At 37.3% G+C, this 17,719-nt stretch overlaps 1 protein-coding gene across 7 annotated transcripts in view; it reads right to left on the bottom strand.

Moving 5' to 3' along the window:
* Positions 1 to 17,719, bottom strand: part of PTBP3 (polypyrimidine tract binding protein 3) — a 113,254-nt gene that overhangs the window by 66,722 nt on the left and 28,813 nt on the right. For 3 of the 7 annotated variants that reach the window (XM_032865609.1, XM_032865602.1, XM_032865606.1), the window contains one exon: positions 6,917 to 6,998. In XM_032865609.1, coding sequence (XP_032721500.1) covers positions 6,917 to 6,947 — 31 coding nt within the window. In that variant the 5' untranslated portion in view covers positions 6,948 to 6,998. Of the gene's footprint in view, positions 1 to 6,916; positions 6,999 to 17,719 lie in introns of those variants that run through there. The other 4 variants (XM_032865603.1, XM_032865605.1, XM_032865607.1 and 1 more) reach the window with 3 other exon arrangements.

The following is a 17,719-nucleotide window of genomic DNA, read 5'->3' on the forward strand; positions in this document are numbered from 1 at the left end:
ATTTCATGTAACAGACATCTGTTACTGACAAATGCTCTCAGCTCTTGTCTGCCTCAAAGAAAGTTTGATTTTAACTTCATTTTTGAAACTTTAGATGGATATAGATGATTGTACTTATTTCCAGCACTTTAAAGATATTACTCCATTGTCTTCTGGCTTACAGTTCAGACAAAAAATTCTGTATCCTTCTTACCTACAGAATAAAATGGGACTTTTCCCCCTCTGCGTACTTTTAAGATTTGTTTTGCATTCCTGGTTTTCAAGAATTTTATTATGATAAGCCTTGGTGTGGCTTTCACTGTATTTATCGGCTTGTGGTTCATTGAACTTCTTAGTTATGTGGCCTTATAATTTCTACCATATTTGGAATTATTTTCAATCACTATTTCTTCAGGTTTATCTGTTTCCCTGCCCCCACCTTCCTTTCTGGGACCTGATTTACACATATGTTTGGACCACCTGATTTTTTTCTATAGTTTACTAAAGACTGTTCATTTCTTCCTCAATCTTTTTTGGTCTGTGTGCTTTAGTTTCTATTGCTGTATTTTTGTTGTTGTTTTAAGTCATCTCTCCACCCAACGTGGGGCTGCAACTCACAACCAAGAGATCAAGAGTTATGTGCTCTACCACCTAAGCCAGCCAGGCACCCTTCTACTGCTGTCTTTGAACTGACTGTTGACTTATTCTGCAGAACATATGTGCTATTAATGCCATGCCATGTATTTTTTAGACATATTCTTATCTTTAGAAGTCCCATTTTTATCCTTATTATGCTAACAGTTTCCTTTAAATCCTTAAATATGCTTTTAATAACCATTTTGAACTCCAAATCTGCTAATTTCATTATCTCTGTCCTTTCATAGGTCTCTTTCTTTTTTAAGGTTTTATTTATTTATTTGGGAGGGGAAGAGAGAGAGAGTGCAAGCACGCGCATGCATGCACAAGAGTAGAAGGAGATACAGAGAGGAGGGAGAGGAACAGGGAAAGAATCCCAAGACAACTCCACTCTGAGTGTGGAGGCCAATATGAGGTTCACTCTCCCGACTCTGTAAGACCATGACCTGGACCGAAACCAAGAGCTGGACACGCAGCTGACTGAGCCACCCAGGTGCCCCATCTAGTTCTCCTTCTGTTGACTGATTTTCCTCCTGGTTATGGGTCACAGTTTTGTGGTTCTCTCCATGTTTGGCAATTTTTGATTGAATAGTCAACAATGTGAGCACTAGAATTTGTTTTATTCCTTTAATGTGCCAGAGTTTTTTTCTGGGAAAAAAGGTAGTTTCAGATCAGGCAACTGTTTTGGAGCTTGTTTTGAAGCTTTGTTAGAGTGGGTTTAGAGAAGCCTTTATGCTAGAACTGGTGTACATTACTGGTAAGGCATGTGTAGCTTACTATTTGGCAACAGATTCAAAGGGAGACTTCTGGAGCACTTTTCTCATGGAGCTCTCTCCTCTCCCATGCATTGCTTCCATAGCTCCCAGTTGCCTCAGCCTTCCCAAGCGTGGATCTCTGTCTCTTCAACTTAGCAATTCTGTCATGTTTGCCTGGGTTCCCCCCAACTTTAAATAGAGTCCAGAAAAAATGCCAAGGTGATCACAGGGTTCACCTCATTTGTTTACTTTTATCTGAAATCATAGTCCTGCATATAATAATAATATATTTCAAATAATGGCTGCTTAAAAAAAAAAATTACTGCTCATGTAAAAAGTCCAACTGTAGAAATTTCCAAATCCAGAATGGTGACATAAAGTTACCAGTGACTCAGGCTCTACTTGTCTTTCTGTTAGGGTGCAGCTCTCATCCTCATCATGTAAGATGGAAGATGAAAATCCTGTAGGAGGTAGGATAAAAGAGGAAAAAGTGTATCCATGTGGAAATGTTCCAGAAGTATCTATCTCCTTTTAACTTCTACTTGTATCTCATTAGCCAGGACTTAATCACATGACCACACCTAGCTATAAGGAAGACTGAAACATGGCTGTTTAATTTGAGAGGCAACACACCCAGATAAAAATTAGCGTTGTCACTAAAGAAAACCAAAAAGTATTCAGGTACACAATAGTCTCTGCCATAATTCCTAACATTAAATTTAAAAAGAGAAGTATACAACTCACAAAGAAATGTGTAAAACTTTTTCATAATTATCAAAGGACATAAAATAAGACCTACAAACATGAGATCACAGGTCAGGTTCCCAGAAGGAAAGGCACAACTGTGCTTATCACCAATTCCATTTGATGTCTTGCAGTAAAACCACAATTGTATAATTCTGAATTAATTTAACTTGGGAAGTTTCTTCTCCATGTGTAAAGTAACAGGTGTTAATAATGTTAACCCCAGGGCCACCTGGGTGGCCCAGTGGGTTGGGGACCTCTGCCTTCCAGCTTCCTGGAATCAAGCCCCACATTAGGTTCTCTCCTCACCGGGGAGTCTGCTCCCCCCCCCCCGCCTGTTGTTCTGCCTGCTTGTGATCTCTGTCAAATAAATAAACACAATCTTAAAAAAATAAATAAATAAAATAAATAATGTTAACCTCATCAATAGAACTTTGCCAAAAGCTAAATTATATCAGTTTTATCATCATCTGCTAACAATGAAAAATCAGTTATTACCCAATAATGACTGAATGTGGAATCATTTCAGTGGAATCAAAATAAAGCTTTTGGGAAATCAGTCTATCAAAAGTGAAATACCTAATACTAACGGAAATTGAGTTTTTATTTATTTATTTATTTATTTTTAAAGATTTTATTTATTTGACAGAGAGGCAGGCAGAGAGGGGAAGGGAAGCAGGCTCCCCGCTGAGCAGAGAGCCCAATGTGGGGCTCGATCCCAGGACCCTGGGATCATAACCTGAGCGGAAGGCAGAGGCTTTAACCCACTGAGCCACCCAGGTGCCCCAAAAATTGAGTTTTAAAAGTTCTACATTAAAAGGGCACCTGGGTGGCTCAGTTTGTTAAGCATCTGACTTGATTTCAGCTCAGGTCATGATTGCAGTGTTGTGAGATTGCATGTCCAACATGGAGCCTGCTTAGGATTCTTTCTCTCCGTCCCGTCTGCCCCTCCTTCCTCCCTCTCAAAAAAAAAAAAAAAAAAAAAGTTCTACAATAAAGATCTACTTTTTTTGAGGTAATAACATAATACATACATAATACAAACATAAGTTTTGGTGCAACAGTCCTATGGGGCAGACGTGTACTTGCAATTAGTTTAGTACATACATAACTCCTTTACCAAACAAGCAATATTCTACTAATAGATAGTACGGTCATTAGATTTTAGAAATTATTTTTAAATCCACATTTAGATTAAATGAACCACAAAAATTTTGTGGTAAGATTATACTGAATACCAAAAAGCTCCTTTGGCACAATTGTACACCAGGCTCTTTAACCTACCCATTATTATCAATGTGATTTTTAAATTTCTGTATCTTTGAAAAACTACCTCACATAGGCATTAAAAACTCATTTGTAAATGAGCCCTAAAACCTTTCTCTCCAAATTTGTTCAAAATCAACTAGGAATCTTTATTATAGTCAAGGAATGGAGCACCCAAATCTTGAAATTTTAGTTCTTTTAGAAATTTGCAAATATTAGACCAAATATCACAAAAATATTTTTGCTGTATAAATGACCTCAAAAGAAAAAAAGTGAAATTTCCCCAAGTCATGTCAACAGCCAAGGCCCTCTGTGAAAGCAAACTAAAATCAGAAACTTCCCATCAAGAAAGAAAGAAAGAAAGACAGACTCATATTTCGAAAGTATTTAAAAAGGAAGCCCATCTCTGTTCAGATTCTGATGGGGAAATGTGAATGTTTGGATTCTGAATTTTCTCTTCTTCTCTGGTCTAAGAATCTCCAAAGCAATAAATCAACATACACATTAGACCATGTTAGGGGCTGGTGATACCTTAGAAAGCTTAGCAGAGCAAACACAAAGACCTTAGAGATCCTCACAAAAGAAAAAGCAATTCAGCTAAAAATTATGACTCACACAAGGAAAAATAATAGGTTATAAGCAAATATTTAACCGAAGGACTAAACAGCACATCGGACAAAGCTGAACACAGAATAAGTGAATCAGAAAAACATTTTAAGGAAATTATCCAAAATACAGGACCTTAAAGGAAAGACATGACAATGAATGTAGAGGTTAAAACAAATACAGGACTGAATGAAACGGTCCTATACATTTCTAACTGGAGTTCCAGGAGAAGGCAGTTCTGGGAAGAGCTGGGTCACTCCTAAGAAAGATGAATGAAAGTAAGTCTCTAGCAATGGTCCTCAACACTAGCTGAACCTTACGATTATCATCTAAGAAGTTTTAAAAATAAACAAAAAACTGCTCATCCCTCTACCCCAAGATTTTAGAATTGGTGTGGTCAAGGTATCTGTATTTTCCTCAGAGCTTCCCAAGCTATTATAGTGATCATCCAGGGTTGCCAATCTGTGATCCCTATCTACAAATAGCTAGTTAACCCACTGAACAAAAATAAGGAGGAAAATGTTTTAAAATTACTGTAGAGAAGTAATTTTACCTACAAAGTAATAACCAACACTGACAACAGACTTCTCAACAACAGACACCAAAAGAATAATAGAACAATACCTTCATTGTGTTAAGAGAAAAAACTGGCAACCTAAAATTCAAAATAGCTAACTAACATTGAATAGAGATAATGAAATAAACATTTTTAGTGAAACTGAGAGGTTACCATTTAGAGAGCTTTGCAGAAATAGCTACTGAAGAGGATATGCTTCAGGAAGAGAAACACTGAACACAGAATGGGACACAAGACATTCAAAACATAAAAGCAAAACATAACAAACTGCTGATGCCAGCTAAACTCCCATTTCCTATGTCTTTCTTTTCCTAAGTAATCAATAAACAAACGTGAAATCTTTCTGGTTATCCATCCTGGTAATTCATATACGTGACCAAAGTGACCTATTTTTAAAATAAAAATATAATCGGCCCCACCTTAGATTTACTGTAACTCTAGGAGTAAGGACTTTTTTTTTTTTTAAAGTAGGCTCCATGCCCAGTATGGAGCCCAACATGAGACTTGAACACATGACCCTGAGATCAAAGCGTGTGAGCTGAGATCAGGAGTCAGAGGCTTAACCAACTGAGCCACCCAAGCCCCCTAAGTCTCTAGCAATTTTTTTTTTACAACAATTTTTTTTTAGCATTTTTACAAACATACCTGACCAAGAGGATAATTAGGTTTAGAAACTTTAGATTCTAATATTTCCTCATACAACAGTTCTCAAAGTATGGTTCCTCAAGGCAACATCACTATTACCCAGAAACTTGTGCAAATACAAATTCTGAGGACCCACCTCAGATCTACTTTATTAGAAATTCTGGATATGGACTCAACAGCTATGCTTTAACAGGCCCTCCAGGTGATTCTGATGCCAGCTCAAGTTTGAGAAAACACTTTAGTTTCATGCTCATATTACTCTGTTCACACTTCTACGAGAACAAGTCCTCTGCTGCTGTCCTGTCCACAAAACCTTTCCATTTAGTACTGTAGAACAGTGTACCATGGTTAACTAATTCCCATATATTATCTCTTCCATGAATTTTCATTGCATCTTTTGCCTTAACAGAACCTAGTCTACTACTCTTATACAGTCCTCACAAAAAAGCCGTTCATTCTCCTAAATACCATATAGCTCAGGGTCTGGAAAGTGAGGTCCATTCATTTCCTATTCCCTGTAACCCCAAAAACATTTGGATAAAAATCTGGCCTTCAGGGGCACCTGGGTGGCTCAGTTCATTGGGCATCTGCCTTCGGCTCAGGTCATGATCCCACAGTCCTGGGACTGAGCCCTGCGCTGGGCTCCCCACTCAGTGGGGAACCTATTTCTACTTCTCCCCTGCTTATATACTCTTTTGCACTCTTTCTCTAATAAATAAATAAAATTTTTATAAATAAATAAATATCTGGCCTTTTCTGAAACTCTCCACTCTTCATGTCTCTAATAAATAAATAAAATTTTTATAAATAAATAAATATCTGGCCTTTTCTGAAACTCTCCACTCTTCATGCCTTTTCAACTGTGGATGATGCTAATTTCCAAATTTCTCTCCAGATACTGAGACCAGAAGAATCCAGTGACTACCCAACACTTCCATTTGGATGTCGCAAAGGAACCTCAAATTCAACATATAAAAATCTGAACCTGTTATGCTGTCCAACTTCTTCCTATATATTCTACGTAAATGGCACCACCATTCACCTACCTAATTATCCAAGTCCAAAACCTGGAAATAAATCATTGATGGAATCCCTTATTCAAACATTCAATTAGTCAGCAGCTACTATCTATTTCACCTTCTGTGAATGCTTTCATTCTCTCTATCACAACTGCTAGTGGTACAGTACAAATTACCATCCGTAACTGGGATATTCTATACAGTAAGAGCCTCTTAACTATACTCCACCAGTTCATTTTACAGTCCCCAAATTTCAAGAACATTTATTTATTTTTAAACCAGATGGTAACCTACAGAATGTAAATTATGTTCCAATTTTTAAAAAATAATGTGATCTTATAGTTTTAATACTTCTAATATGCTAAACCATCATTCAACACACGCTTTTAAATCCAGCTTTTACTCAATTGTTCTGGGTCACCAACTGATTGACAGTTTTATCACAACTATAAAACACAAAGAACATCAATCAAAAAAGTAATTATCAAATTAGATCCAAATTCTTAAAACTTAAGATCTACAATTGGTAATTTCACTTATGTGAGCCTGACTGCAGTAAATTTTAGTTTTGTTATAAATAATGGACTTCAAGAAATGTTTGTAAGATGAGCAAAGAACACTGTAAAAAAAATTTTTTTTGAAACTCACAGAAAGAAAACATTTTAGATTTTGAAAAAGTGAAAACTCACCATACACACCTGTAGGAGTAGAATTGTTCATGGTAAAAGGTCCGTTAATGACACCAGAAGAAAGAAGCTCATCAGATCCCCGCTGAAAAGCAAGACCAATAAATACTATGTTAATAAAATGAGCCCTGGATAATGGTCCATGTTTACTACTAAAACTATCAAAAGTTAATAATATTACTTTGTATGACGGTCAAGGCATTTAAGGGGAAGTCCTCAAGAATCACAAAATCTAAATAAAGGTTGGAAGTAAATTTTACAGAAGAAAAATTACTGCATAGTCACATGGTTGTTATTAAAAAAAAAAGAAAGAAAGAAAGAAAGAAAAACTGCTATCACATAATGGGGGACATAATCCTGCAACCCTGTTATGAACAGATGTTACATCTGAAGTACCAGAAACCACATTTAGGGGTTGCACCCTGAAACCTTTGTTTTTTTTTAAGATTTTATTTATTTGTCAGAAAGAGAGAGCACGAGTGGGGGCCAAGGAGAAAGAGAAGCAGGCTCCCCACTGAGCAGGGACCCCGATGTGGGACCCAATCCCAGGACCCTGGGATTATGAACCGAGCCAAAGGCAGGCACTTAACCAACTGAGCCACACACGTGCCCCCAGCATATTTATTTCTAAGTACTCACATGGAAATCACTTGTGTAGTACCCACTAAGAATCCCAACTTCTTCATACCTATATATTTTTTAAAGTTGAACACAAAGACACAACTTATTTCTATATTGACCAAATCCTTTATAATCAGGGATTTTTTATTCATTAATGTTCACAATGATCTTTAATGTGTATGATTTTTTTAAACAACTTGTGTTTAAATAATTTCCTCTTTCCTACATATAAGAGTTTTGACCGATTGTGGGAGACTGGGTGGCTTAGGTCATCATCCCAGGTTCCTGGGATGGAGCCCCATATCGGGCTCCCTGCTCAGTTGGAAGCCTGCTTCTCCCTCTCACACTCCCCCTGCTTGTGTTCCCTCTCTCGTTGTCTCTCTCTGTCAAATAAATAAATAAAATCTTTAAAAAAAAAAAAAAAAGAGTTAAAACCAAACAATTTCCAAATGTCACTGTTTAACTTGGTCAATTCTTTTTTTGAAGATTTTATTTATTTACTTGAAAGATTTTATTTATTTACTTGAGAGAGTGAGAGAGAGAGAGCATGAGAGGGGAGAGGGTCAGAGGGAGAAGCGGACTCCCTGCTGAGCAGGGAGCCTGATGCGGGACTCGATTCTGGGACTCCAGGATCATGACCTGAGCGGAAGGCAGTCATTCAACCAACTGAGCCACCCAGGTTCCCTTACTTGGTCAATTCTTAAGATCAAATATTTTGGTCTACAGGATGATAAAACTTAATTCCCAAATTATTCCACAAATATTAGAATAGTTATAATTCTCCAAAAGATGTTTAAAGTTTAGGTGTTAAGTATCACTACAGGAAAAACTTAAGCCTTTGCTAAAGAAAGGCAAACCACCAATGTGTTTGCATAATAGAAATACAATTATTTAAACAATTCCTGTATTAAACATTCAGATATTATTCCCTTTGGTTCTTCACTAGAAATTTATACAGACAAGGTGGGACAAGAGGAAGAAATTAAGTAAGCACACAAGATGAAATTAAAATGAAAATCTCAACTTCTGGAAGGACCAAGACTAAGGCCTCATTTAAAGAACATCTGTTATCTTCCTGATAATACCTTAACTAGGAAAGACTTTGTGGTTCACTGGCTACTTGCAGCTATGGAGAAAGATGAATTTCTGCAGGTTTAAAAGCAGTAAAAATTTAAACATGCCCAGTATATCTCTGAGAATGTGGTAAAAGAGGTGTTACTAACAGATATATTTTCTACATATACATGAGTTTAGTATTAATATGTTTCTATACGTAAACTGAGTTTATTTGAAACTACTAAAACCATTTTTCCTAGACTTACAGAAGTATGTTAAAATGTCAACTAAGCACTAATTCTAGGAGGACTGCACACTGAAATGTAAAAGGTATAATAATAAAGACTCTAGAAGGTAACAGAAGAGTATCTTCATAATTTTGGAGTAAGGAAAATTTTCTTAAATAAGACACAAAAGTACAATTATGAAGGAAAAATACAAATGAGACATTGAAATTAATAATTTTATTTACAATATATATAATATCAAATCTTAATGTTGCACACCTGAAACTAACACTACATGTCAATTTTTTTTTTAAAGAATTTTATTTAGGAAAAGACATGAGGAATCTAAAAGGCAAGTTACAGAGAGGAAGAAAATATCTGCAATTACATATAACCCCAACAAGTTTTACTGATTTTTTTTTTTTAAGATTTATTTGAGAGAGTGCAAGCAAGAGCAGAGAAAGAGCAAAGGGGGAGGGAGAGGGAGGAGAATGACTCTCAAGTAGATCACACACACACACACACACACACACACACACCCCTCCGTGAGCAGGGATCGATCTCAGGACCCTGAGGTCATAACCTGAACGGAAACCCAGAGTCAGATGCTTAACTGACTGAGCCACCAGGTTTTATAACCAGAGGGGGGAAAAAAAAAACCTCATCAGCATCACTAAGAAAAAGTCAAGGTAAAAGAAAACCACAATAGTTCAACAGGTACCTAACAAAGTGGCAGACTTTTTGTTTCAGAGTATTTGTGATTTCTCCTCCTGTGAAAGGATTTTTCACCCCCATCCATGATGATGTGACTTGCAATGCCTCCTGTGAGAGAGAACTTCCGACACTGAGCACGGTTTTGTGATAGGCTTTTTTGGCCTATGGAATATGAATAGACATGATCTTCAATAAATCCAAGCAGAAGCATCAAAAGATTTTAGCAGTTTCTGCTCATTTTTTCCCTCTTTCCCTCTGAAATAGGAGCATATTCCAAGAGGGGCTGCTCTTTCAGCCTAATTTCCAGAATAAAAACACATATAGCTTCACAACAGCCACCAACACTGTAAGTGAACCAGAAACAAATATTTTTCTAACCTATATCTAAATGACTATTATCATATCTAAAAAACATGAAAAGATACTTAATTCCACTGGTCATCAGGGAAATGAGAGTTAAAACCACAATAAAATACTAGATATTAAAAAAGACTGACAATATCAAGAGTCGGTAACAACACGGAGCATCCGAACGAGTATGTTACTAGTTGGGAGTGCAACTTGGCACAGCTTTGGAAAACGGACTCAATAACGGTGAAGTTGAATATATGACCAGCCTACAATCCTTATGTATTCTACTCCTACGGATACACTCAGGAGATTGCCTGTTTATGTGTACCTAAACAAACGAGAATGTTTTCAGCAGCATTATTTGTACCTGCCAAATAGGAAATAGCCAGTTATCAATGAAAGAATGGACAGATTTCTTTTTAAGTAAATGAAGAAATTTTTTTCATTTAAAATCAATTTGTTAACATATAGTGTATTATTAGTTTCACAGGTGGAAGTCAGTGATTCACCAGTCTTATATAACACCCAGTGCTCATTACATCACATGCCCTCCTTAATGTCCATCACTCAGTTTCCCCCATTCCCCTACTCCCTCCTCTCCAGCAACCTTTGGTTTGTTTCCTATGATTAAGAGTCCCTTATGGTTTGTCCCACTCTCTGATTTCATCTTGTTTTATTTTTCCCTCCCTTCCCCTATACTCCTGTTTTGTTTCTTAAATTCCACATAAGAGTGAAATCATACGATAATTTTCTTTCTCTGACTGAATTATTTCACTTAGCCTAATTACTATTTCCATCCATGTCATTGTGAATGGCAACATTTCTTTTTTTTTTTTGATGGCTGAGTAATATTGTTATATGTGTGTGTGTATGTAGATATACATGTACATGCACATACACCCCCCATATCTTCTTTATCCATTCATCCGTCAAGGGACGTCTGGTTCTTTCCATAGTTTGGCTATTATGGACATTGCTGCTGTAAACATTGGGATGCACATGCCCCTTCCGATCACTGCATTTGTATTTTGGGGGTAAATACCTAGTAGTGCAATAGGTGGGTCATAGGGTAGCTCTATTTTTTTTTAAAGATTTTATTTATTTATTTGAAAGACAGAGATGACAAATAGGCAGAGAGACAGGCAAAAGGAGAGGAAGGGAAGCAGGCTCCCTGCTGAGCAGAGAGCCCAATGCGGGGCTGGATCCCAGAACCCTGGGATCATGAACTGAGCCAAAGGCAGAGAGGCTTTAACCCACTGAGCCACCCAGGTGCCCCGGGTGGCTCTATTTTGAACGTTTTGAGAAACCTCCACACTATTTTCCAGAGTGGGTGTACCAGCTTGTACTCCCACCAACAGTGTAAAAGGGTTCCTTTTTCTCAGAGTGGATAGATTTTTGTAAATGCAGTGATTTATAGCAATAAGAATGAACTACCACTCCATACAGTAACATAGATAAATCTCACAAGCATGCTAAGTCAGTCACATAAGAAGTCAGTCACAAAAGATTATACACTATACTACTGGATTATTGAGTTCAAAACTAAATGACACACTGGACAGCAACATGCAAAAGAACAAAAATGGACCACTTTCTTACACCACATACAAAAATAAAGTTAAAACAGTTGAAAGATCTAAATTTGAGACCTGAAAAAATAAAAACCACAAAAACAGTAGAAATCCGGGGCGACTGAGTGGCTGGCTCAGTCATTAGGCGTCTGCCTTTGGCTCAGGTCATGATTCCAGGATCCTGGGATGGAGCCCTGCACATCAGGTTCCCTGCTCGGTGGGAAACCTGCTTCTCCTTCTCCCGCTTCCCCTGCTTGTGTTCCTTCTTTAGCTGTCTCTCTCTGTCAAATAAATAAATAAAATCTTTAAAAAAAAAAAAACTGTAAAAATCCTAATCCTTTGACCATCAGCCACAGCAACTACTTTCTACATAGGTTTCCTGAAACAAGGGAGATGACAGCAAAAATAAACTACGGGGACTACATCAAAATAAAAAGCTTCTGCACAGCAAAGGAAACAATCAACAAAACTAAAAGGCATCCCACAGACTGGGAGAAGGTATTTGCAAATGACATATCCAATAAACAGTTAGTATCCAAAATATATAAAGAACGGATACTTACTCAACACCCCAAAAACAAATAATCCAATTAAAACCTAGGCAGAAGACACAGACAGTTTTTCAAAGAAGACATACCGACAGCCAACAGACACATGAAAACATACTCAGCATCACTCACCATGAGAGAAATGCAAAGCAAAGCCAGAAGATAGCACCTCACACCTGTCACAATGCCTAAAATCAACAGCATGGGAAACAAAAAGGTGTTGGCAAGGATGTGGAGAAAGGGGAACCCTCTTGCACTATTGTGGGGTAATGCAAACTGGTGCAATCACCGTGGAACACATTATGGAGGTTCCTCAAGAAGTTAAAAATAGAGCTACCCTACAATCCAACAATAGCACTATTTGCCCAAAGAATACAAAAATACTAATTCAAAGGGATATATGCACCCCAATATTTATAGTAGTGTTAATAACTACAATAACCAAATTATGGAAACTGCCTAAGTGTCCATCAATTAATGAATGGATAAAGAAGCTGAGGAATATATACACAATAGAATATTATTCAGCCATAAAAAAGAATGAAATCCTGCCATGTGCAATGACACGGATGGAGCCAGAGGGTATTATGCAAAGCAAAATAAGTCAGTCACAAAAAGAGAAATACCATACAATTTTACTTGTATGTGGAATTTAAGGAGCAAAACAAATGAGCAAAGGGGAAAAAAGAAAGAGAGAGAGAGAGAGGCAAACCAAGAAACAGACTCTTAACTATAGAGAACAAAGAGATGGTTACCAGGACAGAAGTGGGTGGAAGCACATGTTTAATAAACGGTGATGGGGATTAAGGAGTGCACCTGTGAAGAGCACAGGGCGATGTATGGAAGTACTGAATCACTATATTGTACATCTGAAACTAGTAGTACACTGTATGCTAATTGACTGGAATTTAAATAAGAACAAACCAAAAAAAGCTACTGTACTTCAAGGACACCATCAAAAAAATGAAAAGACAAGCCAGAGAATGGGAGAAAGTATTTGCAAAATCTAAATAATAAAAAGACGTATTTGTAAAAAACAGGCAAAAAGCATCTGAAAAGTCAGTTCTCCAAAGATATACAAATGACCTCTAAGCACATGAAAAGATACTCAACACCATTAGACGTTAAGGAAATGCAAATTTTAAAACCACAGAGAGCACTTCAAACAAAATTTAAGACTATGACATCACCACACACCTATCGAAACAATTAGAATAAGGAAAAATGACAGTATCAAATGCAAGGGAGGAATGTAGAAGAAAGTGGATCTCTTATACATTGCTGACAGGAAGGGTACAGCGACTTTGGACAGTTTGGTGGTTTCTTTAAAATGAAACATACAAAACAATCAAACAACCATATTCTCAAAATGAAAAATCACATGTTCTATGATTTTATTTATATAACATTCTCAAAATGACAAAATTATAGAGGTGAAAAAGAGACCAGTGGTTGCAAGGGAGCTGAGATAGTTGGTGGGAAGTAATGGGTATGATTATAAAAGGGTACGAGAATGGAGATCTTTGTGGGGGACTGATGAATTCTGTATCTTGATTGAGGTGATAGTTTTGTGAATCTACACAAGCAATAAAATGAAACAGAATTATAAATAGGCATTGTACAATATCAACATCTTTGTTTTGATAATGCACTATAATTAAAATGCAACCATCAGAGAAAACTGTGAAGGGTACACAGGACCCTTCCATAGTATCTTTACACCTCTAATTTTTTTCCAAATATAAAATAAACAAAATAAACAAAATAAAACAATGAAACAAGATGCATCATTCTGAGCCAGAGGATTCCTACTGACTTGAGACTTCCTCCCTGCCTAAAATAGTCATTACCATCACCTATGCTGAATCAGCCTGTAAGGGATAAGAAAAGATTGATCAAGCTATGAACTACTACAGTTAATTCTCAGAGTTCATGCCTATACACTGCTGATCCAGAAGGCATCCCTTCAAAGGCAGACAACATTCAAAAAACAAAACAAAACAAAAACACAATCATATGAGTTACTTATGGCAATCTATACCTAGGATAAAGGAAGGAAAGAATCAAAAGGCAGACAACATACACCAGAAAAAGTACAACACTTTAAATTATGAGCAAATAAGAGTGATTTGATTTTGTAAAAACAAAAAAAAATAAGAAAATGTAATAGCCTCTCCTAAATAAAATACAAAGGGATACAGCAGCTAAAGGAAAAGCAAATAAGAATTCTACCAAAGGATTTAAAAGATAGACTGATTGAAAAAAAGAATAAAGCAGTGTCATGAAAGTCAGCCATTACAAAGAGAAGAGAACCAAAAGTGCAAACACCTTTCAGTTACCCAAAGAACCAAACTCTCCTGCAAGGAACCAACTCTTGCTCTAGAATTTTTTTTTTTTTAAAGATTTTATTTATTTATTTGACAGACAGAGATCACAAGTAGGCAGAGAGACAGGCAGAGAGAGAGAGGGGGAAGCAGGCTCCCCGCCAAGCAGAGAACCCGATGTGGGGCTCGATCCCAGGACCCTGGGATCATGACCTGAGCCGAAGGCAGAGGCTTTAACCCGCTGAGCCACCCAGGCGCCCCTTGCTCTAGAATTTTTGTATCAAAAAGCTAACAAAGAACAAATCTTCAGGGGCTCCTGGGTGGCTCAGTCAGTTAAGCGTCCGCCTTCAGCTCAGGTCATGATGCTGGGGTCCTGGGATGGAGCCCCATGGGCTCCCTGGTCAGCAGGGAGTCAGCCTCTCCCTCTCCCTCTGCAGCTCTCCCTGCCTGTGCTCTGTCACTGCTCTTCTGCTCTCTCTCAAATGAATAAATAAAACCTTGGAGGGGCAGCGGGGGGGGGGGGGGGGGGCAAACTTTCAGAAAAGCACTCCCTTGGAGGCACAGGAGATTACTTAAAATGCATCTAGCAAAGGTGTCAAACTTTAACACAGATCCCACAGTGCTTGAGAGCTAGGAATCCAAAAAAGTTGTCTGCAGTCTTCTTAACGCACACATGCCACTTCAGTTTCCATTTTGGGAAGAGAACTGAGTTACTCACGGCTCTATTTCTATCTCATTTAATAAACTTTTACCTAGTTTCCTAACTAGGAAATCACCAGTCAACAATTAACATGAAAGTTTTACCTGCTGCTTACTATTTAATCAAGTCTAAATTTACTCTAATGGCTATTAAAAGCTCTTTCTAACCTGGACCTCCTACTCATGGTAACACTCCTGTCCTGGAATTTGCCCCAGACACATCATCTTTATTCTTGCCTCTCTATGCTATTCTCCCATCTCAAACACTATCCCTTCACTACATATCCATTCTTACCTACTGATCACAAATAAATACCACATCCTTGAAAATTTTTCTATCCCCCAAATGAAGAGGTTGAACTTAATTCTGATTGTCCTGCAGCACTAAAATGTGTATGTTTTAGGATTTTAGCACACTTGCAGAATATATCTTTCCTGTATGTTTATCAATATCACACATTTTGTCAAATAGGTATGCGAAGATTTTTTTCAGCTACTTTGAGGTCTATTATTGTGTCTTATATTTGATTATATTTCCCCATAGTCTATAGCACAGTACCAGGTACATTACATGTAATGGCTTTCTGCCTTCATTATGCATTACAATCATATAACCAGTTTAAAATAAATACTATTTGGGGAGCCCAGACAGCTTAATTAAGCATCTGCCTTCAGCTCAGGTCATGATGCTGGAGTCCAGGGATCGAATCCTGCATCAGGCTCCCTCCCTGCTCAGTGGGGAGCCTGCTTGTCCCTCAGCCCCTCATTCCCACTCTCATGCTCCCTCTCACTCCCTCTCTCTTAAATAAATAAAATCTTAAAAAAAAAAAAGTAAAATAAATACTATTTATAAGGTCCCATCCCAGAGATTCTTTTTTTTTTTTAAGATTTTATTTATGTATTTGACAGAGAGAGAGACCAAAAGTAGGCAGAGAGGCAGGCAGAAAGAGAAGGGGAAGCAAGCTCCCTGCTGAGCATAGAGTCTGATGTGGGGCTCAATCCCAGGACCCTGGTATCATGACCTGAGCTGAAGGCAGAGGCTTAACCCACTGAGCCACCCAGGCGCCCCGCCACCCCAGAGATTCTTAACTAGAAGATCTAGGCTGAGGCAAAACCTGTTTTATTTCCAAAGCTCTAACGTGTACCCGACTGAGAACTACTACAGAAATATTGTAATAAACACAACATAAAGTGGTTTAAAATATAGTCTTCTCGAGTAGACCATGAGTAGATTTGACTAGGCTCCACCTTAAACTTACCTTTGTCTGATACTAGGCTCAGTTTGCTCATCTATAAAAAAGATCATAATGGTACCCATCCTTGTGGGTTACTCTGAGGATTAACATTTCTAATACAAAGGTATCCCTTAAACACTTGCAATAAACGCTGTTGGATTAATTTACTCATTTTCAAAAAGGTACATGTATTCATTTTAAGTATTACTAGGTAATAATCTCCAAAAGGTGAAAGGCAACATTCAATAAAGTAAACTCTGTAAAGTTAAAAAAAAAAAAAAAAGTCACTTCCCCATTCTAACAACAAAAACTGATTTAAAAAATTGATACAAGACTTGGTTTTGATAAAACACTCTTAAAAACTGAAAGCAAGGGGCGCCTGGGTGGCTCAGTGGGTTAAAGCCTCTGCCTTCAGCTCAGGTCATGATCTCAGGGTCCTGGGATCGAGCCCCGCATCGGGCTCTCTGCTCAGCAGGAAGCCTGCTTTCTCCTCTCTCTCTCTGTCTACTTGTGATTTCTGTCTGTCAAACAAATAAATAAAATCTTAAAAAAAAAAAATAAACTCTTTAAAAAAAAAAAAAAAAACTGAAAGCAATTGGGGGCCTGGGTAGCTCAGTCAGTTAAGGGTCTGCCTTTGGCTCCTGTCACAATCTCAGTGTCCTGGGATAGAGTCCCACATGGGGCTCCAGCCTCAGCAGGGAGTCTGCTTCTCCTTCTCCCTCTACCCCTCCCCACTGCTCATGTGTGCGCTCTCTCAAATAAATAAAATCTTCAAAAAAAAAAAAAAACCTGAAAGCAACGCTTTTCGCATTTTATGTAACAAATTCTTAAAATATATATCCATTTCTAATAAATAAAGCTGAAACCCTCTTTGAATAGCATTACATAGGATATTTAATAAAGTCCTATTTATGATTAACCTCTGGGAATGAGAAAGAATAAAGTATTTATCAGCCTGGACATTAGGACCTTTCCTGCAGAACACTGATAAGATCTGTTAAAAGAAGAAAAGAAGTAAAATTTTTCACTACACCCATCCTTATTTACACAACTTTATATACTCATTCAATTATCTCAGAATAAATGTATAGATGTTAGCTAGATTTTTATTTTTATAATTCATTTTTAAGTGCATTTTACAAAGTTATAATATGAATCTATGCTCCTCTCTATAACCCTTTTATAAGTGGTAAGCTTTTGCTACATTGTTATATTCTTCATAATTATTTTTAATGGATTCTTAATATTAGTGTTACTTGCAATTTATCGATATCATGAAATTATGCTACATTATTACTTCATTTAGAATGCAGTATATTGCCTACATAAAGGAGCTTCTCAACAAAAAATATACTTAATTGCTAAAACACAAGTGAGCTTCCCCATTTGACAATACTCCATATGTATTATTACACAATGATGCTGGGAAAATAATGTATCCTAATGCCATATAGAGAGGA

The sequence above is a fragment of the Lontra canadensis genome, unplaced genomic scaffold (genome assembly GCF_010015895.1).
Source record: "Lontra canadensis isolate GAN:19392208 unplaced genomic scaffold, GSC_riverotter_1.0 scaffold30, whole genome shotgun sequence".
NCBI classification, from domain to species: Eukaryota; Metazoa; Chordata; class Mammalia; order Carnivora; family Mustelidae; genus Lontra; species Lontra canadensis.